This window comes from Stegodyphus dumicola, chromosome 4 (assembly GCF_044657685.1).
Source record: "Stegodyphus dumicola isolate Sdum_Otavi_A_Nest chromosome 4, ASM4465768v1".
NCBI classification, from domain to species: domain Eukaryota; kingdom Metazoa; phylum Arthropoda; class Arachnida; order Araneae; family Eresidae; genus Stegodyphus; species Stegodyphus dumicola.
In genome coordinates this window covers 59940838-59966442 of record NC_140771.1, presented here as the reverse complement: position 1 = coordinate 59966442, position 25605 = coordinate 59940838, and the positions used below count along the sequence as shown (strand labels likewise).

Below are 25605 nucleotides of genomic sequence, written 5' to 3'. Positions count from 1 at the left end.
CATAGTTTAAATAAAAGGTGCATCGTTTATTTATTTATTTTTTCAAATAGATTTCTTTATAATTTATTTTTTGTCATAGTTATTATTTTAGGCAATTTTTAAATTTTTAGACTTTTATTTTAATTGTTTGTGTTGCATTGTCTCTTCAGATAATTGTTTTAAAATTTTCTATTTATTAGCTTACTACTCCTAAGTAATAATTCAGCATGTTTAGTAAGGAAATTCACATAATAATTTAAAATTATAGTTGGATAAAAGTTATTTGGTTTCAACTAATGATATTGCAATAAATTGATTTTGAACTTTCTCAGAAAAAAAAATCATTTGTTTCAGTATTTTCAAATAAAAGTTAAATGTTATTGTATAAAAAAATTAAATCAACATACAATATAGAAAAATATTTCAGATAACAAAAATACTGATTCAAGGGTAGTCTTACAAAATCTTCACAAATTAACAAAATTTCGAATGCGATGATTTCTTTACGGCTTCTAATTTGAAGTTTTAAATATAACTATCAGCCTTATGAAGTGATGACAAAGGAACTTTCTATTGTTTTGTACTCTTTGCAAGAGTCTGAATATATTTTGCCACTAATTCTAAAACTAATAGCCTTATCGAGCGTTTCCTAGTTACTTTCCACATTAACGTTTTCAGCTTCTATCGCTCTCAAAATAACAGCCTGGATAGTGCCGGATTAATTTATACGCAAATAAGGCAAATGTCTAGGGCCCGTAATTCGAAAGGGCCTGCCTTCAATGCAGAAAAAAATGAGTAAATAAAAAGTAAATTATCATAAATTTTTAAAAGATAATAAATTTTAAGAAATATAAAAAACTTTTAGCATATCTTTAATAATACAGAATATTTATGTTCTCATTTTTAAGTTATACAAATGAATATCATAGTAGTAATTAATAAATCGGATTTAGTACTACATACTGAGCCAATGTAAAATGCACATGAGGTATGTATATCTGATAGCTCCAGATTTGCAGTGTTTACATGTATGTCCACACTTCATTGTTTATCCATGTGCAACTGTATTAGATGATATTAATATCTGGTAACAATGTAAAGGTAGGTACAGGGTACCGATCCGCAGATTTTATGATTTTATAATGAAATATATGTGCGGGAAATGGAGAATTTAAATGCTGGCACATAAAGAAGTTGTGAACAACAGGTAAGTAAAGAAGCGAAATATTAATAATGGTTTATAGGTAGAAGACGCGACCACTAGGCAGTAATACAAGATTCATTGCAGCAGTACACGGATTGGATTACATTATCAAGGGCTTCTAAGCTTCCATGCACATTTCCAACAGTAACTGTCATTCTGACCTTTAGTTCTATTAAACCTTCCAAGACTCAATGGGAATTTTCGTGCATCATCCTCTTAATATGTTACGAGTAGAAATCCATGCACGTCAAACTAGCGATTATAGTGGTCAATATCCATCCCGTCCGATACACTGTGGACCGTAAATAACGTCGAGATAATTTCTGGCATTACTACGGAAGTGAGCTGCTTTCGGAATCACACTCGCGAGTGAAGAACTACGGTAAGATTGGAAAGAAACTCCGGCAAGATATTCTGTCGGATCATGCTGTGCGTGCAGCCATTAGAAGCCTAAATATTTGTGTACTATGTCAGCTCCAACATTAATGATGGTTCTTTCCTCTAGGTTTATGATCCCGTGGTATATGAATCATCATGAATTAAAGGTGAGAAGTGAGGATCATAAACAAATCCGAACCCGCAAACGTCTCCTCATCCTTGAGTAAGACTCCCGACAAGAAATTATTATTTGCTGTAGCTTGCTGAACTCAAGACACAAGAGAATAATTTTCTGCTCAAAATAACAACAGTCTCTGAAAGTAATGTGTGTGCATTTCTTCATTATTTAATCTGTTCCAAACGATTGGTTGGCTCACATCCAACAATTCTCGCCCTTGGAATTGTAATATGGAAATATTACTATAAAATACTCTTACTTATAAAATACTCTTGTAATATGGAAACTGGATGAGGAAACTGGATTAATCCAGTTTCCATATTACAATGTCTCCCCACTGCAGGAGTTTTACAATATCTTTCATCTGTATGCCCCCAAAGATGGAACGATCCTTTCTCGCAAATAAGCTTCCGGGCAATACGTTCGAACGTTTCGAGATTCGGCAGTTTTCTATATGAGGATCCTTCTCGAGCGTCTGTGTGCAGCCAACTGATAAAATGCATTTCGATGAATTCCGCGCTAATGTAGCAATGGACATCGCTGAAACACCGTGCGGGGACTAAATATTTACACTAGTGGACCGTTGTCACCTAGCGAGCTCAACAGTGACTTCTACCGACTCAGCACGCTATTTCTGTATATATATTCATTTAAACAATCTGCTAATTTCGGTCCCCTCTAGGTACTTTCGCCTTTAATAATAGATATTTTAGAATCACCCTATAAATAACAAGTAACATAAACAGTAAGTAATTTTCTTCTTCTTCACCGCGTGCCTTTGTGCTGCAATTGGAAGATCGTCCGGCTAGCAGTCGGGAGATGAAGAGCTCAAATCTTGGCAAAAGCGTCGCTTATTTTTCATGTTTCCCGGCTCAGAAATAATCTAAATGCCTCTAGACATTTATTTTCATTTATTGTACAAATTAAGACTTAAGGGTATACACAGAAATGAACTCTTGTAAAATGATTATCAATATGAGTAATACCAAATATGAATTATCAACGTAAGTTAGGCTTTCAAAAAAGAAATAGAAAAAGAGAAAAATTGTTAGAACAAGAACACGTATTGTTTAAGTATTTTACCCAAAAAAAACGGAAGTTGAAGGGAAAAAATGGAATATGAATAACAAATGAATTGTTAAAATCATTATACGAACGAAATTACCAGAACATTATCAGTAAAACAAAAGAAGTTGAAGAAAATCGAGATTAACGTACCACCAAAAACAAGGGAAAAAAAAAAAAGGAGTGAAGACATACAGTGTTTAATAAATCACATAAATTTGTGATACAGCTATGGGGACATTTTACTTCCATTACGCAATATTGCTTTATTATAAACAAACACTTGTCAAACATACGTTTAGTACGCCTCGAAAGTAATTTGTCATTCGAAGTAAAGAGAAAATTACAAGCTCGTTAACTATAAAAACATTTCTTATACGAAAGCAAACAGTCAAAAAATTGAAATAGAATGGTTGATGTAAAGTAATAACAATAAATTAATTTATAATTATATACGTAAACCTTTTTCTTTTATTGAGATGTCTCTTTTAATGAAGGTTATGGAGGTCATAAATATGAAAGTAAGTGTTGAACAACATGCATGTTTAATGGCACACAAGATCTCGATAACAAGATTCGTATCAAAAAGTTCTATAATACGGTACTGATATCAGCATACAAACACTAAAACTCGTTATTTGGAAAGAAAAAAAATAGAAAAAAGTGATTAAAGCTATAAAATTTTATGCAAACATTCATTTAGATTTCGTGGCGATAATTAAAGTTTTAGATTTAGTTCTAGCGAAAACTTAAAGCAAGTCTGATGAAAATTTAGCATCTCATATTAAAAAAAAAATGGCTTAAAAGAAAGAATGCAAATAACTTATCATTGATAATAAGGAATGCATTGACTGAAATTCTTGGTGAAACAAATTATAAACATTTCCGAAATTGAAGTTAAAAATCAAAAGTTGAGCCATAACTTTTCATTCCACACCTGATATTGCACACGCTGATCAACTTACTATGATATTGCACTATTTCTTTGATAATAGTCGATATGTGGAGCGTTTCTATGGTTTTTTAGGTACATTATTCGCATATTAATGGATTAGTGAATACCATAATACATAATCTGCAAATTCTTTTAACACAAATATCAAAGATTGAAACGATTAAGGCTAAAATAACGCAGGAAATATGTCTGGTCAGCAGAAAGGACTGAAATACAGAATTTAACAATATAATGAAACAGTATATTAAATGACCCTTCTCGGCGCATGCCCTTCATTTAATTAGAAATACCATTACTCAGTGTTGTCTGAGAATATAGCTGCAGTATATACTTTAATTTAACAGATATAATTTATATATTTGTTTCTGCGTCACCTAACCATTAAGAAGCTTTTTCTCGAAAACGAGATAGTGCTAAGAGACTGTGTGATACTAGGTACTTTTACTGAGCAAACTGAAATTAATGTAGTGAATATAAAGTGCTTTACTTTCTATTTTCAAGATGAATCACAAAAATAAGACAAAAAAAAAATAAGTTGAAATTTATTGAAATGACTGTTACTTGTGACAAAATGCTGATAAGAATGAGTGCGTCCCGCAAATCCATAATCCTAATAATAGTTTCACTACCTTTAATAAGTTTCCTATAAATTTTATTGCAACGTATGTATGATTTAAGGAGTAAATATAACAAAATGGAAAATGAGGTATGCAATATCCTACATCGAATTTTAAGCTAATACTAAAGAAAAACTGAAAAACTGACCCATGTTCCTGATGAAAATCAAAAATATGAAAATATCAATATAACTGGTCAAGCAGAATGTAAAATAAGCATATTATATGTTATTTGAGATAATTATAAATTTAGTTACATGGAATATCAAGAAAATAAGAAATACTGTAGAGACATCAGGTATTTTTGGAAGCAGTCAAAATGAAAAATTAGGGGCCGGGCGCCACTGTAGAGACATTAGGTTATTTCGGAAGCAGGAGACATGAAAAATTAGCAACGTCTTCGCCGGGAATCGAACGTTTCACCTCTCAGTTACGCGCTGAGCGTGCAGACCACTACACCACGAAGGTTCGCTAAGAAGGCGGGAGAAATACCTTATAATATTTCAAGCATTTTTTACAGAATTTAAGCATAACTGCTAGTTACCGTTTTCGTTTGTTTCCTTGCACTGGCTCAATTTCACGCATTTCCCTTCTTCGTTTCGAGCAAGCCCGTTCTTGCAGAAGCATCCTGTGAGACACTGCCCGGCACAAGCATCAGGTTTCTTGGCATTGCAGCACGTTTTCACGCATCCACATTCGCGAAATTCTTCGTCAACAGCACATCTCTGTGGCTCTTCTGGAATTACATCAAAGAAAAGAAATGAAATGTTTATAAAGCTTAAAACTAATCAGTATTATCTACAAATAATCTTTTGTTTAAATCATCGTTAAATTAAAATTGGTAATGGTTTATTTTCAAATAAATGGTATAATAATTAAATGCAGAATTGAAAAGGTTAAAAATATTAACTATAGAATACGCAATCAAGTTATTGTTTTTTGCTATCTTCCCGTGTTCTTTTCTCAGGCCCATTTCAGTCCAGAAGCATTCAAATCTAGTTAGAATAAAATAATACACAGAGGTAAGGAACACAGTATTCAGTTGTCAGTTTTATGAAGAAGTCTTGCTAAGCGGCAATCCTTGGTAACTTGCGTTCTGCCAACAGTGATTAAGTAGGAGTTTCAATAAATACAAGATTATTTGCCTTCTTTCAATTTATTATAGCAAAGTACACGACAGCTATCTTCTGAAGGGAATGGATATATTGGCGCAGAACGTTTTAGAGACACTGGCTCGTATTCACGTTGCCCATGAAAATAACCGAGTTCAAGTAAATACAGGAAATCGCAAATTCTTTTGTCAATATTTTATTTTTTTAAACATACATAGTGTGTTCTAAGTTTTGGGGACTAAATTAGAAACTAATCGAAGTTTTAGGGCTTAATTCGTTCAAAATCAAAAGTTTAAAAAAATTACTTCTTTACCTCCTATACATAACCCTTCAATGTACAATTCTAAAGAGCATTGACAGAAACTGACATAAAGAACTCTAATATAAACTATTAACTTATGTAATGGTTTTTAGTAGAATGAAAATCGTCAATAACTATCAAAACTATTAACAGTCAATAAATATCTCAGCTATAACTCGCAACAATAGCAACAAAAGCCACTAACTGACTGAGAGCAGATGCTCTCTCTTCGGTCTTAAATAGTTTTCAATCGACCACGAAGTATCTGTAGTACTTTCTGCTTCTCTAAATTACTGGAAAACAATGCGAGGATGGAATTACGGTTACAGCTAACAAAGTGGTCAATTACATTTATTAAATTTCAACACATATTACGGTGATACAGGACCGGACCCAAATTTTGCGACCATTTAGCGATTTCTTGCCAAATTACCGAGATACCAATTTACTCAATGTTAAATGGACTTGCCCCTGTATTCTTACATACACGGCATAGATTTCTCTTAAAATTTGTCTCGTGCTTAATTACATAGATAAATACAACAATGTTACTTATAATTCTACTAAAATTATCTATTCAAGTACAAAATTCGTAACAATATTAACTTCCTAAATCAATGAAACTTACAACTCACTTCAAATCAAATATTCAATGTGCCATAAAAGGAAAATACAATGGCATTCGAATTTATCTAAGCAGAAACAGATCTTTTATTTTAGAGCTTTTCGGCATACTCACTTCGGCATCGCCTTTGACCTAATATATATATATATATATATATAATGAACTGAAATTTATTCAAATCGAAAAAAAAATTTCTAATATTTGCGCAAAAGCTGCAAAGTAAGATAATAATAATTTATTTAATAAAGAAATGTTGATTATATTATCTCCTAATATAAATTTAGTAGAATGTACCAAAATTAGGTAACCCAGAAGGATGAAATTTAATTCCAAGAAAAATTTTTAAAGGGACTTTAATGTAAATCATGAAAAAATTTTCAAGGGGACTTGAATTTAAATCATGAAAAGCAGAAATTTAAACTTTGAAAAAGAAAATTAATAAACCAAGTAATTATTGTCATTGATTGGAAATTAGTTGACTTTTAAAGGATAACAAACCAACTCTCGTTCAATGAACAATAATTAATGAATGCGAAAGTGTTTCGTCTTTAACTTAAGTAAGACTGATGATGCCAAACTGGCAAATTTAGTTAAGGCCAAAATTGTAGTTCCATTAAGTTTTTCCTACATCATTTGGCTATTCACTCAAGATTTCTAAAGAATCCATTGACTTAGCAAAAATGCTACATTCAGAATGAATTATTTGGTACTCTACTTAATTTGGCTTCAATATCTCAAGTTTTCTAAAAATCCAGTAACTTAACGGAACTACAATTTTAGCCTTAACTAAATTTGCCAGTTTGTCATCATCAGTCTTACTTGAGTAAAAGACGAAACACCTTCGCATTTATTAATTATTGTTCACTGAACGGAAGTTGATTTGTTCCCTTTGAAAAGTCAACTAATTTCCGATCAATGACAATAATTACTTGGTTTATTAATTTTCTTTTTCAAAGTTTAAATTTCTATTTTTGATTTAAATTCAAGTCCCCTTGAAAAATTGTTTCATGATTTGCATTAAAGTCCCTTTAAAATTTTTTGGGGAATTAAATTTCATACTTCTCGGTTACCTAATTTTAATACATTCTACTAAATTTATATTAGGAGATAATATAATCAACATTTCTTTATTAAATATATATATGTATATCAGGTTCTAATATTATATATGTATTCTGTAGTAGAACGTAGGCGGTTGGATTCGTAATGAACAGCGAGAATTTGGATGGCGTAGAAGTGCTGATTCATAATGAATAGGAAATTGGAGGCGCAGGCAGGCTAAATCTTCATTTTGTATTTCAGCAAACATCTTGCGACCACAATCAAGTTGGCACATTAATTTTGCCTGTACCGAAAAGTTTTGCATTTTAAGTAAATATGCAGTAAGAAAGAAGGAGCAGACAGACTGCAGTCCTGAAGTCTGTCTGAAAAAAGAAGGCCAAGCGTAGAAAGCAAGTGCGTTATGTTAAGGGTGAAATCTTAATTCAAACTGAGTTAGTTTTGGTCCTCAATGCAATTTGATTGGATAGTTAATATTACTGTAAAATTACTACTGTAATAGCTGCTTGAGTTTTAGATCCGTTTACATCATTAGAATTATGTAAAAGTCATATGACATGGATTAATCTAGAAATGACGCAGTGCAGAAAAAGGTTACTATTTTTAGAATTGAGAAGGGAAATTTACGTTGCTAATTTAATCTTTTACATATCTTTCTTACACACACACACATATATATATATATGTAATAAAATCAAACTCAGCGGTATCTTCATTTTTTATTTCAGCAAACATGTTGTGGCCACAATCAAGTTGGCACATTAATTGCGCCTATTCCAAAAAAAGCTTACATTTTAGATAAATTTGCAATAAAAAGGAGCAGACAGACAGCAGTCCAGTTAGGCCAAAGCATTGAAAGCAAGTGCGTTATGTTCGGGGTGAAATCTTAATTCAGACTGAGTTTGTTTTGGTTCTCAATGCATTTTGTTGGATAGTTAATATTGCTGTAAAATTACTATTGGCTGTCTGAGTTTTAGTTCCATTTACATCATTAGAATTACGTAAGAATCATATGACATAGTACAAATAGAAGTTACTATTTTTAGAATTCAGAAGGAAATTTTACGTTGCTAAATCGTTTACGTATTCTTTATTTTTCTTACATATTCCCCTCCTTCAAGGAGAAAAAGGCGTAGCGACAGAGAAGTCTTTTTAAAGAAAAAGCGTTAAGGCACTAGAAAATGAAGAAAAACGTGCATCTTGAAATTTTGATAATCAATAATTGAATAAATAACTTTAAAGTATAATTTATAAATATCAGTTTTTAAAAACAAATTAAATTTTTTAGAGTCCCCTTAAATATTTCAGCATTTTAGTCCAAAAGTCGTTTTGTTTGAGAGGTTCACATAATCATAGTTCTTCAGGGAAAGTTTTTGTTATCACAGAATCACAAATAAAACCTTTTAGATAATCATTAAATTAAATGCGATACATTATAATTAAATGTAATACATAAATATTTATGATACTAACTCCTATATTGATAAGTTATATAGATAGATAGATTGATAAGGAAAGGAGAGGTTAAAAACTAGCTACAACCGTAAAGAACATTTGAACTTCCTAATTCCTGATATTACATGTAAAACAACGTCAAATCATCTAAATTAAAGTGAAATTAATATATACACGCGAAAAACCCTATCCATTATACATACAATAGAAAACTTGTACAACAAAATCAAAAACTGTACATGAAAAAAAACCTACCCAATTTACATAAAACAGAAATATTGTACGAGTACCTGTGTGTGTGAGAGACAGACAGAATGAAAGAGAGAGAGAAAATATGAAAGAAAACTACTAACTTGAATTTAACAATAGTCGTTTTAATTCCTCGTTTTAAGTTGATTACGTCTCCTTCCTGTCTGCATCATCTGAAAATTAATCCATTTTGCCCCCTTATGTAAGAGAAGTATTGCAAATACTTCTTCTCTAATCGTAAATTGCCTGCCTTACCGTTGCCGACCGTTGAGTCCCGCCACTTTGCCTACCTTCCCCTTTCTATGCTAAGATGCGATGTTGCAGCGCTGTCTCTATGTCGTCCATTGTCTAAAAAAATGTAATATGGAATGATTGCGGGAAAACTTTATCGCATCTAAAATAATGTGTAATGATGATATGTATCAGGAAGTGTTGTTTTATTCATGTCTGCCTGTGCTTGTCAGATTACGAATCTACGCAATTTTATTATTCTGTATGTACAGTAAAGAATGATCAAGTATCTACAGGATTTATTTTACAATTAATAGATTCGACAGGATAAAATCTTAATTCCAAATGGGTTAGTTTTGGTTTCAGTGCATTTAACTGGATAATCAATAATGCTGTAAAACTTATTTTGGGCTGAATGATTATGCAAGTTCTTTTCATCAGAGCGTTATGTAAAAGTCATTTGATATGGATAATTCTAGAAATGACGCCGTCCAAAAAAAGCTATTAAGCAAACGTTATTTTCGGAAGAGAGAGCAAAAATACCCAAATTAAAATGAAAAATTAAGGAGCTGCTAATTAAAATTATAATTTTGATTTAAATATTTTTTATCTTCATATCCCCTTTTCCTGGTGAATAGTATTGAGGATATAACAAATTTAGTGCTGAGGATACACCAATATGACCAAATTCAATGTGAGCTTTTTCAAGTAACTTAGTACGAAGAAACATAATTTTACATAATTCTTGTTTCATTATAGTTAACATATTGATTTCCTTGTAAGGATCTTAAGTTTTACTAGCATTTATTTTATTTTAAATCTTTACTATCACTTCTTATTTTCTACTTCCGGCCAAAATTAAAAGCGTTAACTTATTTATGCAAAATTTGTCTAGCGAACGCCAAGTACTTAAGTTGTGGCTTTTTGCCAAGCGAGAGAGAGGAAGGAGTTAGTCGAAGCAGGCCGCTTACCTTAGAAGTTCTATTCGGTTGCTGTTTGCCTTCCAGGCCAGAGGTTTAATCCTCGTGATAATTTTAAACGTATTGTAGTGTTAACAGTTCTCTGTACTACATACGGCTTCCTGTTAATATAAGGCCAATCTTCCACGTTTATTATTCCAAATTTAAGTTAGAGTTTAGTTGTATTTTTATATTCTTACGTTCAGACCACAAGTAGTTGGTCTCTGTATTCCGAAGTACGGAAATTATTGTAAAGAGTGAAAAAAAATAAAGGGTTTTGTATACCCTTCCTGTGTATCCTGTCTACTTCCCACATTTATTGAACATAGCTTTAGTAAGCTCCCTGTTCCGAGTCAGGTTCCCAAAGAAAGTAAGGCGGAACATTGAACCTGATACTGGTGCCCAACGAAGAAGAATAACCATGGCCGAGTTTCAAGAAAAACCTGTGCTGCCTGCAGAAGCGGCTCAGAATCCAGAAATGCCAGCTGCCGCCCTGGAAGGATTTGGTTACATCGTCCAGACCATGCGCGCTTCGATGAAACCAGAAGCAACATTTAATGGAAACTCACCAGTAACCAGTTTTTTGGAAAAATTGGATGACCACTTCATGCTCTACCCCGTGCACGAGTTTCAAAAAGTTACCTTAGCTACCAGCGCTTTGAGGGGCCAAGCGCTTAACTGGTTCAAATGTATAGGCAGAAGTCTCTTGGGTCAAGCAGGAAGTCCCACCTGTACTTACGAGAATTTCAAGACTGCCCTAGTAAAAGCCTTCCCTGTCGTAAGGGATCGTGCGAAATTAGAAACGGAACTTTTCAGCATATATCAGCAAAGAATCGAAAATCTCTCAAGCTTTATTTTAAGAAAAATTCACGTCTTCAAACTCTTGTATGGAAACCGTCCGGATTCTGAGATAATTCAAGTGATTTTACCGAGGTTACTTCCCCAAGTGCAAGACTTTATTGAATTAAGGAATCCGACTACACTGGAAAAATTATTTGAGCTAGCAATCCAGTTTGAAAGTAGAAGAACGGCGGACATTGAAAGAAGACGCCAATATCAACAACGAGACCAATTTGGTGCGCCCAGACCACAGCAAAGTCAAGCACACGGCTACGGAAGCAAAGCGAATCAGTGGGCAAGGAAACCCGAGCATTCAAAAACAGCCGGCGAACGTCGACAGTTCAATAGCAATCCAGGAAAAAAGTCTCAAGGCCAGTGGAAAAAGAAGGAAAGCATGGAAACAAAAAAGGATTTAAACTAAAACGGATTTCTGCTGACGGGAGGGTGCGGAAATCCGAAGGCCAAGAAAACCCCTCTTCCTACAAGTTAAATACAGTAATGGTGAAAAATTTGACTCTTCCGAAGATTGAAGTGTTGGTGAATAATATCCCAGCCACCGCACTCCTGGATACAGGCGCTCAGTGTTCCTGTGTGGCAAAAGATTTTTTTAGGAAGTATTTTCGGAAATACCGCATATATAATTCGGATAATACGACAGTGTTAGCGGCGCAAGGAGAAAGATGTAAGTGCATAGGTAAATTACCACTATACATCCGTATCAAGGACGAACAAGTAAAGGTTATGTTTTTCATAGTAAAGAATCTGCAAGCACATATTATCTTAGGAATAGATTTTCTTTCAGAGGCACAAGAACGCTGGATTTTAATGAAGCGTCCCTTAAGCTGACGATGAAACCAGTTCGAGAAGAAAAGGCTGAACCGTCGACGTTAAACCTTGACCACCTGCCTAATGAAGAGCAACGAAGAATCCGACAAGTGGTAAGTGAATTTGCTTCGTTATTTAGTGATATTCCAGAATTTACTCAGGTTACTAACCATAGTATTGACACCGGAGATTCAATGCCAGTTCGCCACAAAGCATACCGGTATGATAAGAATAAGGAAAAAATTATAGAATGGCATATCACCGATATGCTACGTAAACAGATCATAACGCCCATCTCAAGTAGTTATGCTAGCCCGGTGGTTTTATGTAAGAAAAATAATGACTATCCATTGACACATCCAAAAAGGTGGAGATTCGCGATTGGCTACCGTAAATTAAACTCCATAACTAAATATCCGGTATATCCGTTACCTATTATTGAAGAAATTCTAAGGAACATAACATCGACCAAATATATGACGACTTTAGACTTAACGACTGGTTATTTTCAAATAGAGGTTAGGCCTGAAGACGTGCCTAAGACTGCTTTTATAACCAAGTCTGGCACTTATGCATTTCTGCGTATGCCGTTTGGCCTTTCAGGGGCACCGGCAACATTTCAGCGATGTATGGACATTGTGTTAAGGCCTGTTCTTGGAAAGTCCACATTTATCTATTTAGACGATATCATTATTAGTAGTGATAATCTCGACCAACATGTACAGGATTTAAGACAGGTGTTTTCTTTACTAAATGAGACCGGTCTAAAAGTTAATGTCGAAAAGTGCAAATTTGCAGCCCCTGAATTAAAATATTTAGGTTACAAAATATCTCAGAAAGGAATCGAGACAGACGAATCAAAAATAATTGCTGTACAAAAGTATCCGACTCCAAACACAGCGAAGAAGCTCTCTTCTTTTCTAGGACTTTGTTCATATTATAGGTCCTTTATAAAAGATTTTGCAGCTATTGCTGAACCATTGTTAAAATTAAAAAGGGAAAAGGCAAGATTCTCGTGGACGGCCGAAGCCAATAGTGCGTTCGAAAAATTAAAGCAAGCATTAACGCAAGCCCCTGTGTTGAAATTTCCTGAAAAGGATGAGAATTTAGAAATTTCAGCGGATGCTTCGGATTATGCGGTAGGAGCGGTACTTTCACAAAATCAGCAGCCCGTGGCAATTTTTAACCGAACTTTAAATCAAACACAAAGAAACTATTCCGCGACCGAGAGAGAGGCACTTGCAGTTCTGTTAGCAGTGCAAAAGTTCCGAGTCTATTTTGGAAAGGCGCCAATAACAGTGTACTCTGATCATGCGGCGGTAACTAGATTGTACTCAGGGAAAAACTTATCCCCAAGGTTAATAAGATGGGCACTCAAGCTACAAGAATATAATCTGGTAATCAAGCATACCCTCGGAAAGGAAAATATCGTAGCAGATGCCCTATCCAGAATTAAAATAGATGAAGAAGGTAATACTGTAAAGGTGGCAATGCTCACAGCATGTACAATAAATTCCCGAGAAACTGTAATAACCGAACTGGGTAAGGATCCTGAGTTTGGAAGCATTTATGAGTATTTAAAGGATCCTGAAAATTTTAGCCACCAAGATATTGTGGCGATAAGAAATAGGGCGGCCCATTACGAATTAATAGATGGTCTATTATTTTATACAAAAACTTCAAATTCCAACAACGAATTTCGACCTGTTATCCCAGCTAGTCTTAGATTAAATATCCTGCAGGAGTTGCATGACAGCCCTTTAGCTTCTCATGCTGGTATTCGAAAAACTATACAACGCGTACGCGAGGCAGTCTATTTTCCTGAACTGCAAAAGTTAACAAGGGCGTATGTCCAGTCCTGCCCAACATGTCAAGCAGTTAATTATATTAATTTCCGCCCGGCCGGGTTTCTAAATAGTATTAAATCCGAATTTCCAAATGAAATAATTGGCATCGATTTATTGGGCCCTTTCCCAAAAAGTCAGTTAAATAAAAGTCGCTATCTCCTTGTTATGGTTGATCATTTTAGTAAGTGGACCGAAATTGTTCCCTTAAAACGAGCCTCCGCGAAATTAGTTACTGATTCTATTTTAAATAAATATATTTTAAAATACGGGGCGCTCCTAAAAGTTATATCGGATAATGGTCCTCAATTTGTAAGTAATGTATTTGAAGACATGTGCCAAAAACTGGGCATACGTCATTTAAAAATGGTCCCGTATCGGCCGCAATCAAATATAGCGGAACAGGTCAATAGAAATATAGTGAAAATTATCCGTAGTTATGTTAAAAATTTTCATAAAAGCTGGGATAACTATGTCAATGAATTTGCTTTCGCCCTTAGGACCGCAAAACATGATACAACGGGCAAAACTCCTGCTGAGTTATTTTTAGGCAGAAAGATTATAACGCCGTTAGATAAATTATTTTATGTGCAACAAAGAGCCCCAGAATTTAAAATGGGTGATATAGAAAAATTAATTAAAGAAGCAAAAAAGAATACTGAAGTAGCACAGAGAAAACAGAAGCTTTATTATGATTTGAAACGACGGGGAGTAACTTATAAAGTAGGGGATGAAGTGTTAAAAATTAAGCATTCACTTTCTTCAGCACCAGAAGATAAAACTGCCAAATTTTTTCCACGATTTGAAGGACCGTATGTCATAGAAAAAATAACTCACGTTGTAGTGGTGTTAAAAGCCAGAAATGGTGAAACCTGCTCCGCAAACATTGATCAAATAAAACCCTACTATGATCGTAATAAAATGCAAATTTTCAAAGATCTTTTGCAGGATCCGGCACGGCAGACACGGCAGGCACAAGCTCCAGAGGTGGAACAACGTCAAGCACAAGGACAAGCCATTAGGTAGGCAGGAGCAATTGAAAAGAAAGTTTCCCCGTTGGAAACTTGAAGGTAACAAGAAAAAGAAGCCGTTCCACCGTCCAGAAAAGAGAGCTCACGAACACCTCCAGAATGAAGAAAGGAGAAGTACGACGAATCTAAAGAAAGCCAGGAGAAATAACGGCAACTATAACCCGGCTCCCAAACGGAAGATCAACTCATCGGACAGGACTCTCCGCAGCAAATGTCGCCGAACTGCGGAAGGACCACCTGCGGCGGAGGAAAAGTTACAAGGAAAATTTGAACGGCCAGCAACGAGGTCCAAGCAGGAACGCGAAAGAAGTGTCCCGGTTCCGCCAAGACCAGCGGCCATCAAACGGCCAAGACCACAGGCAGAGGCGAAAAAGAAGGTATTCAAGGGTGACCGAACTGGAGGAAAAAGAAAGCTTCTAGAGGAAGGCACTGAAGGGCGAGCCCGCACAAGAAGGAGGATAAATCAAACCAGAATCTGCGCTACCTTCCAGGACTGGGCTCAGAAAAGAATGTCCGAATATCACAAAGATAATTCAGAAGTCAAACAACAAAAATCAGCGTTAATGTACAAAATTTTCTGTGAAAATTTTGTACATTAACGCTGATTTTTGTTGTTTGACTTCTGAATTAGTATTTATTCGGCGTGTTATTGTGTCTTAATCACAAAGATAAGTAAAATTTTATGTTACTTTGCAAACTTAAGTTAATCTTTCATTCTTACTGCAAGTGGCAGATTTCAAGAAGTTTTACCTCATGTGAGGTCTACCTTTATCGCCAAAAAGGCCAGAAATGAGTTGTTACCGATTTTGGTATTATGTTTTTCAATTACTCGCGCGTAAAACTAAAGTTGATATATAATAGGAATGTGTAAATACTTAAATATTGTAAAAGTTATTGTATAAATTTTATTTAAAACATTCTGGCAAGAAAGAAGTTTTAGTCTGAAAGACTTTTTGAAATTTAGTATTTCAATGTAGAAGAATTGGCACTTGCTTGGGAAAGAATAGAAGTTAATGTACTACTAATGTATGTTTTAAAATGCGTAAAATTAATGGCATGTTAATATGTTCTTATATACAATGTGAACTGATATTTTAAATGTTAAGAAATACTATGATATGGTAAAAGTGAAAGTAATGCCAAAAATTTTAAACTTATTCGTGTAACTGTAAAAAGACCAAATTGTGGTGAATATGTGTTAAAGGTTGAATGAATGTAGTTAGGCTCTCTGACGCTACACTTCAGAGTTAGCCACTTTCAGAATAGTACCTCAGGGTTTAGAGTTGAAGATAGGGTGTGTTACGAGGTCTTGTCATGTTGAATTTTAACACATTAGTGTTTTGATTGTAGGAGGCAGTGTTGAACACGTATACATAAACACATTCGTGTTTGGTGTTCTTTTACAACACATGTCAGAGAGCACGGGGAGAGATAATTAAAATAGTCATGAATGAAATAAGAATGTTAAGAGAAATATAAATATGCATGTTACTTGCCATTTCATTGTGTAACATTTCATTAAACTAGTTTTCCCTCCAGATCTCTGGAAGGAACCAGATTTGAATAAAAGCTCCTGTTTAGATGCAGTACAGATGAAAAATTGGGTGTCCATGGAGCTGCTATTGTAAAAACAATTTTTTTTTTTTTTAATTTCTAGTTTCTAGTGAAAAATGTTTGCAAAAGATTGGCCTCGCGTTAGATTCTAGAGCTAAACGTTTTCAACAAGGTCGTTTTAGACCTCAGTTTCAAACTAATTAACTCTGGCTGGAAGTATGTAAGGATCTTAAGTTTTACTAACATTTATTTTATTTTAAATCTTTAGTATCACTTCTTATTTTCTACTTCCGGCCAGAATTAAAAGCGTTAACTTATTTATGCAAAATTTGTCTGGCGAACGCCAAGTACTTAAGTTGTGGCTTTTTGCCAAGCGAGAGAGAGGAAGGACTTAGTCGAAGCAGGCCGCTTGCCTTAGAAGTTCTACTCGGTTGCTGTTTGCCTTCCAGGCCAGAGGTTTAATCCTCGTGATAATTTTAAACGTATTGTAGTGTTAACAGTTCTCTGTACTACATACGGCTTCCTGTTAATATAAGGCCAATCTTCCACGTTTATTATTCCAAATTTAAGTTAGAGTTTAGTTGTATTTTTATATTCTTACGTTCAGACCACAAGTAGTTGGTCTCTGTATTCCGAAGTACGGAAATTATTGTAAAGAGTGAAAAAAATAAAGGGTTTTGTATACCCTTCCTGTGTATCCTGTCTACTTCCCACATTTATTGAACATAGCTTTAGTAAGCTCCCTGTTCCGAGTCAGGTCCTTGCATGTTCCCAAAGAAAGTAAGGCGGAACATTGAACCTGATATCCTTAAACTTAGAGCTACAAACGTTACCTAAATTTTTATGATTTTTAAGTTCTTCTAATGAAAATAACAGTTTGTATACACAAATGTTGACAAACAAGATTCCTAGTTAACATTATATGAGCTTCAACATTAATAGAACCTTTCTTATATTTTATATCAAAATCACTCATATATAATTTTAATGAACCATCTACACACTTTATTTAAATCTAATCTATACTTAATAATTAGAATAGTCTACATTTAAGACGTTTTATATTCTTAAGCAAAACTAAAGCAGCATGGAATCAGTATATACAGTAAAATGATTTAGCCATTGAAGATACTATAGATAAATTATATTGCTGTGTGCATGGAAGAGATTTGATTTCCATGGATATGATATATTAATCATAAATGATCAATTAATCCAATATCAAGATCTGTATCAACCAACTGAAGAAGCTAGGAAATTTGCACAGAAAAGGTCTTGTGATTACCTGTAAACAAGGAAAGATATGACACCCGTTTTAAAGCAAGAAATTTTAAACTTAGTAACGTATGAGGAGTTTGAATATCCTAACACAAGAAACTTTTCTCCTCCTTTTCCAGGGCCTAATGAAATTTAGAAACAATATTCTGAATTTACTTTTGAAGTAGATAAGCCAAATTCTCTTATTAAAAAGATTTAGAAAGTGTCAATTCTACTAGGCTCAGAACTTTTAATCCAGCAACTGAATTTAAACTGTCTGTTAGAAATAGTAAAACGACTGTTTTTACTAAAAATTAATTAATTTTTAATTCAAAACTCTACAGTAAAATTTCTTTAAATTGTGACCCGGGTAGAACTTTTTACGCCGATGAAGATTTTAAACCTAATTGTGACATATTATTTTCGACTTTGGCTTTTCTTCAAACTTTCCTATCTTACCTCTTTCCTTCTTTCCAGAATGTTTTCGTTCAAAATTTGTTATATCCGTCCTCCAAAGCCTGCAAATGAGGAGAGGGAAAACTCTGAACCAAGTTTTGCAATCCGGCAAAAATACCAGATTCTTTAAAAAACGAAAGTATACTTTGCTGCATTATCACATTATATGTATTAATTACTTTTTACATCCTTTCCTTATGGAAGATACAAGCCGGGATAGTACACGCCCTTAATCCTCTTAGGTATACTCCTAACATTTAGCCCACCAGCGGCCGAGCGGTAAAGACGCTGAACACTGGTAGTTCGGTCAGAGGTTCGAATCCCGCGAACGGGCTGGCTGCATGGTCGTTTTCGTGGTTTTCCCCATGTGTAACGTGTATACGAGCCAGTTTCCCTTAGAAAGTTCTCCACGAAGGCATCCCTCCCCTTAGACAGATAGCCCTCGTGTGCTTTGCCATAATTAAATACACCACACCACCTAACAATACGGCTATGAACTAACTGTTTTACCAGTCATATTCCTCTAGTTATAGTTTTAGCATAAAGTGCTACCCCCACACACGCATGCACATTCACGCACTACACATATTTAACTTAGTATAGTAATGTAACTCCTAACTTGAATATACAAATTATTAGCATTAATTTGAATTTGAATTTTCGTATATTTATACTTTTATTTCAGTTATGTAATACTGAAGAATTTTTATGACAATACTTCACAATTAATAATTTGGATATATTTATACAATGCTAAAAGCCGGTTACCTTGCATAAGGAACAGAGATTTTTACTTGCTATTCTATTTAAGCATCTCACAACCATCAGCAAGCAGTCACGCTGATTTACATTGTGAAGACCTGCCCATTTTTATCAAACTTATTTTGTAATTGTACCGTATTTTCTTACTTTTCTATGTTTATTAATTTCTAAAGTATATTTTGCATTGCTTTACAATGAGAAAATGTGGATTGTTTATAATGACTAAATAATTAATTTTAATAGAGTATCATGAACAAATAAAAGAAATATTATGTTCTCATAATGAATGCAACAGTTTTTATAAAAGACTTTAAAGACAAGGACTGTTTACATTATATCCAAACAAAGATTTTCAAGAACTGTTCATTTTTACAATTATTTCTTGGAAAACTCTGAATTTCAAACTTAAGACATTTTTTTTATTTTATTTGGAGAGCAAATTTCAAGGACTTTGAAAACTTGTTTTTTAGATAAAGAAGTTAGAAACTTTTGAAATTTCGACTGTAGATTAGATATTATGTAATATTCGTTTTTGTGACATTTCCAAATTTCATTTTTATGTATCGTTTGGTACGCTAAGATAGGAAAAAATGCATGAACAAAATGACGAAGCATCGTGAAACCTAAACGTTGTTTTCTTGAAGAAAATCATTTTGTCTCTCATTGAAAAAGCACATATTGTATATATTGTACAAAATTTATCTTCATTTGCTAACACTCTAGTGCTAACATCATTAATACCAATTATATCTTATGTAAGGAAAGGAGGCCTTTTCAAGTAACTTTCTAAGTCCCTTGGCCACTGGTGTAGAACACACCAGTCAGCTAAAACGGATATGCCCAGATTGATGAATGTGTTTGTACTTCTAAGAAAACTGTGGAGTCTTCCAGTTTTGCGTAAAATAACGAAAATAGAAATATGACGATAGCAGTGAAACCGTAGTTTCAGCAACATTATTGCAATATTTATGATGTTAAAAGTATATTTAAAGTGTTTTTAATAAAAAAAATTAATGCGCTATAAAATTTTTTAATTTGTTGTGATAATTCAAAACAAATAATGAGTATGTGAAATTTTTATATTTGTGATATTGCATGAAAAGCTTTGAAAAACCTTCCCTGAAAAAATATGATTATGTAGACTCTAAAACACAAGGAATCATGAACAGAAAGTTTTAATACGATTCTAAAATATTGTCAAAGTTTATATTTTGCAATTATTTTAATAACTATTTGGGACAAAATTTTATGATTTGTATTTTTCAAACTATGCTTCTCTTCATTTGCTAATGACTTAACGCTTTATCTCTTAAAAAAGCTTTTCTGTTGCCAAGCCTTTTCCTCTTTAAAGAGAGGACTATGTAAGATAAAAAAAAGGCTTTTCTTTTGCCAAGCACTTTTTAAAGCGAGGAATATACAAGATAAAAAATATTAAGATCAAAATTCTAACTTAAATCAGCAATAGATATTAATTCCTCATTTTAATTTGTAAAAATAGTAAGAAATTTTTCTGGACTTCGTCATTTCTGGATTAATCCATATCAAATGACTTTTACATAACGATGATGACGTAGCTAATTCGGAACTCAAAGTTTCGAGGTTTGAAACCTCTCCCGTAATAAGCTGCCATATTGGATAACTACGACTTTTGCTCTTACCTTTGTTGCCGCTAAGACGCTGCCGCCCTGATTTCTTTTTGTCGCAAAATCATCAAAAATGTAAATTTTTGGAAATAGGTACGATTACAGTACCAAGCTATTTTTGGGCGCAAATTTCAATTGAAGTATAAATAAATATTTAATCTGCTTCGACTGCCGAATTTGCTCTTCATTGTGAATCAACATTTATACAAATCAACTTTTCAACGTCTCAGTAAGTGCAAGATAGCATTCACAAGTATTATAATTTTATTCTCTCCCAGTCCAGTGATGATTGTACGTTATTTTCTAAACGTAAATCACTCAAAATACGATGAAAATGCTGCCACTGTTAATTATTATTCAAATTAACTTTTCATAGCTGCTTAAACTAAAGCTTATCCTAGGATTCATAGTCTTTAAAAGATGGTACATTCTATCAAAGATTTATTAATATTTCACAAATAGCAACTCTGTAGTATTCCATATCAAACTATTGCTATCAAGATGTTACATATAGCATACACTTAACAAATAACCGAGTTAGAGGCGATTCGATATTAAAGGTTAACAGCAAACTGATAATCCATGAGCTGATTTTTTGCCGAGAAACGGCATGCTTAATGGACGGAATTAAATGCTAAAATTCTTTCTTTATATCCAAATACAACACAAATGGATAAATCATAGATGACATACCGTTACATTTGTCCTTAGGTACGCACTTTCCTTCTTTATTTCTTAAAAATCCAAATTTGCAGTCACAAGCAGCTACACAAACATCCGATGGTGAGCAGTCATCTGATGCATCACATGTATTGCATTCATTAATGCAATCCACAAATCTCTCGTTATCCCCGCATACGTATAGACATTGCGTTGGCCTGTAATCTGGAATTAAATAGTGTTAGTAATTGGGTCACAGGAAATGAACTGTTTTATTGAATTAACAGGTACAAGTAAATATAAAATGTATTTTATGCTAAAGCTGTTGTAAATTTTGATAAATATTTGTATATTTTATGATGATTATTGCAAAAATTCAACAGAAAGATGAATTCTAGTAGGATTAAAACATTGTTGAAGGTAATGCAATTTCATTAAAAATCTTAATAAGAATATATATTGTGTCCCTCTACGAAATCATTTTCTGAACATTTTATTTTAAATTTAATTTTGAACAAAGAATTTTATTGTAAAAAAAATGTTCTTCAGCCAGTACATGTCCCCTTGTCCATTCCACATTTTAAAAAGCAATAGTTATTAGACAGCGAATACAATCTGCATGTTTCATAATCTCTCCTGAATGATTTGAATGCAAAAATGATTCTTCTAATCTTTGCATATTGCTAGATATCAAGTTGCAAACAAATGCGTTCTTAAGATGATTTGGAAAAGCGAAGAAAATTTTGCTCAGACAAGTTACCTATATTTCATTCAGCTTTTAAAATTACCTATATATCATTTTAAATTCTTACTGGGGCTTTAGCTATATTATTGTAAATCCCTAAATAATTTATATGTTTGCAACACAAACACTGGCAGTATTGCGTCAGAAAACCTCATCTTTGCTAGTAAACATAACATTGAGAAAAGCGTTGTTCACGTGACTTTTCGCATAGTATCTTTACGTCATCAAAATACGCCCATAGACCTTTAAGAGATAGACTAACCCAGTGGGCGAGGCGCGCGTCACATGTCCGCAAGAAAGAGTAGGGACAATCTGATTTACTTTGAAACCTATGGCGTTTGTATTACATAATTGTTTTTAATTATTAAATGTGATACATTGTATAAGTGACGAGGTTATGAAAGTCACAGTTTTTTCAAATAAGATTTAATACATCTCTTTAAAGCACTTTTTACTGCATTTTGCGCATTCTTTTCAAGCGTAATTCTTGTATAAACATCTTTACTTTGGTAAAACAGTAAAAACTATAAACACAAAATTTATGAACTTACTTTTGAGTACAAATAAAGTAAAATTAAATAAAAATGATAGTACATGAAGCTTTGAAACAAATAAAGCAAAATTAAACAAGATCTGATATATTTTTTAAAAAATTTTACGAGAATTTTCAGGCAGTGTTTTTTAAAATTATTATAACATTACAACGCAGTCATTTATTTGATCATATGATCATTAATTGTTAACAACATAAGATGATTATTTATTTTAATAATTCATAAAATTCGGAGTATAAACTTTTCTCAGTGTAATGTAAATAAATAAATAAATAAATAAAATCTGGAAGCTCTCAGATTTTATGTTACGCTCAAACGGACGTTTTTTAACGTTTTGTCTGTTACCTCTATTTATTGAATATCATTTTCTTCGCACGTAAACCACACAAAATTCAATTCAACAGCAACATGACAAAATATTTGAAAACATCTTTAGGATTTCCGCGCTGGAGATAACAATGTTATTTTCCGTACAGTGTTGCCATTCATCGTTTTGAACTCGTTGAGTTTCTTAATCAAAAATTCGTTAAAGGTTTACAAAATATGAAATGGATTAAAACAAATTCGAAAGTCGGCTGTTCGGGTAGAGGATTACGTTATTCAAAATTTAATGGCCCTAGATGCCGTCATTTTTTTACAGTGCGAGAAACATACATGTATTCATGCTGATTATGTATGTATTCATGCTTATTCATTATTAAATTTCTTTAAATATAATACAAGGCGATAATATTTGGTGGCAAGAATTTGCAAAGTGAAACGAACGTTTATAATGAAACAGCGCAAAATGCGGTTTCGAAACTAATAGCCTTTCTGGGCTACCGCCCCTTTGGGCTGATAAATTAAATTCACAGTAAATAAAAAAATATAATACAGAACTGAAATTAAATTTAAAAAACAATCACTATAAAATGTTAGCACAATCAATTATTAAAGTTTACAATTTTGACATTAGAATAAAATGTATAAATATTATTAAGGTGTTAAAAGTGTTTATCACTACGATGTATTGTGAAATATAATTGAAATAAAACTCCTTTATAAAAAATATGCTCTAATATTCACTTATAATCTTAAAAAAGCAGCACAACTTAGAATTTTAAACAAAAACTTTCAAAAATTCATTTTTAGGTATTTTAGTATTTTTTACTTATTTACACCAATAAAAATTATAAGAGAAAATTCTTTGTTTGAAATTTTCTATTAGTTCAGATTAAAAATATTATTTTCTAAAAAAGTAGTTAAAAATTTTCTTACAGCATAGGAAAAGCTAAAAACATAGCCAGGCCAGAAAGCATGCTTTATAATTATTTGGAACGTTAATTATGCTTGATAAATTATGCTAGCAGCAATTTATGAAGGGCAGTATCGGTCCACTGACAATTATGATGGAATCTTTGCTTCCAAGTATTCCAAGAAGTAATTTTCTTCATGTACATATGCAATGAGCCAAAAAGTAAAAATTTTATTAGATCTGGACATTATGGAGATTTCCTCTTGTCAAAGCACTCTTCACAATTTATAAATAAGCAGTGTGAAATCATGGAGGATCTCTGTCCCAAATTTTTTCTACGGGTATGGTCTTATATCCGTCCCAAATCTAAAAACATTAGGATCTACTCAGCGTTTAATGAAGCCAGCTCTCACATTGATAGTCCTGTCTTCAAAGACTGGATAAATTGCAAAATTAATTCAGCCATGTCCCTAATACAGGGATGGGAAATTACGGCAAGCGGACCAGCCCTTGCCCAGATGACGATACTATCCAGCCCACCGCAAATAAATATATATTATATTTATATAATATAAAGAGAGCAAAAAGGGTATGTGATATTTTTCGTGAATTTCTAGAAGGACTTTCTATTTTGAAAGTACCTGTTACAAATTTCTGTAATATTATGACTGATGAATCAGATAATATGATAGGCGAAAATATCTGGATTTCTTTTACTTTTTAATCAAGCCATTCTGGGAAAAATGTTGTCTTTCTACATTGAGTTTTACATCAAGTTGTCCTGTGTAAATCTGCATTGGACATGATAATGACGAGGCTTGTAAATACTCGTACCATTCGATCTCGCGAGCAGGCAGTTTCGAGGTTTTCTTTAGTCCATACATTCTGAATGCTCTGATGTGCTTGTATTACATGCTAGTAAACTGGCTTAATGCAGGATGTCTTTTCGAGTTTGGCAGTTGTAAGACTACATTGTCCCATTTTTGCATGCGAAATAGTATTCAGGGGAGTGTGAAATGTTGGAAAATTTAGCATAGTTTTTCGGACTTAGCATTTTTCACAGACCTTCTTTGTCATATGTACAACTATATCAAGATGCAAAGAAAAAATCTATTTATCGACGATATCTGGGCTCATCTCAAAGGTTTTTGATTAAAACTTGAACTATCTCTGTGCAGCTATATTTAAGAATGACTTATCTCCTTTCTCGAGGTTAAATTCAATATCTTCAGTAAATGAGGACAGACTTAAATGTTATCGTTTCAGAAAACTTCATTTTGAGTTTGAACGCAGATTTCAAGACTTAATGCCATTCAAAGATAAATGGATATTTTTACCATACCTATGAATACTATACATGTGAAGCAGTGAGGCCGGATTTGCAGCTTGAAACATTTGAGCTACAATCTAACATTCATTTGAAGCAGTTTTCAGAATCAGTACATCGCAGTTCGAACTTGAATTTTTAAAAATTCACTTGGAATTTCATTCATCACATTGATATTTGTATATTCTTTTGTAAGGTTTTAGAATAAATTATATTGGCGCGCTAATTTTTGTTTGACCCGCTCTCTAAGACGTTTTCTCATCACAGTCGTAATACCTAATGAATAAATGCCCAGCTGTTACATTAAAAATAAAATTTTTAAAAAAGGAAATGAAACAAAGGGAAAAAAAATTCAGTTGGTATTTTTTTTTTTTTTTTTTTTTTTACTTCCTTGAACGAAGTAAAAAGGAAGTATAGTAATCGCGAAAAGTTTCAGGCAGCATATTTCAACGAAAATATCCATTTTGACCGCTTTCGAATGCAATTTAACGATGTTTTTGCGTGAT

The 25605-nt window shown here is 33.2% G+C and overlaps 1 protein-coding gene across 16 annotated transcripts in view; it reads right to left on the bottom strand.

Annotated features, from left to right (window-relative positions):
• LOC118200019 (zonadhesin-like) overlaps positions 1-25605 on the bottom strand; it is a 260274-nt gene that overhangs the window by 198577 nt on the left and 36092 nt on the right. For all 16 annotated transcript variants that reach the window (XM_085814973.1, XM_085814976.1, XM_085814977.1 and 13 more), the window contains exons 2-3: positions 21273-21464; positions 4921-5112 (exon numbers count right to left, since the gene is read on the bottom strand). In XM_085814973.1, coding sequence (XP_085671099.1) covers positions 4921-5112; positions 21273-21464 — 384 coding nt within the window. The remainder of the gene's footprint in view (positions 1-4920; positions 5113-21272; positions 21465-25605) is intronic.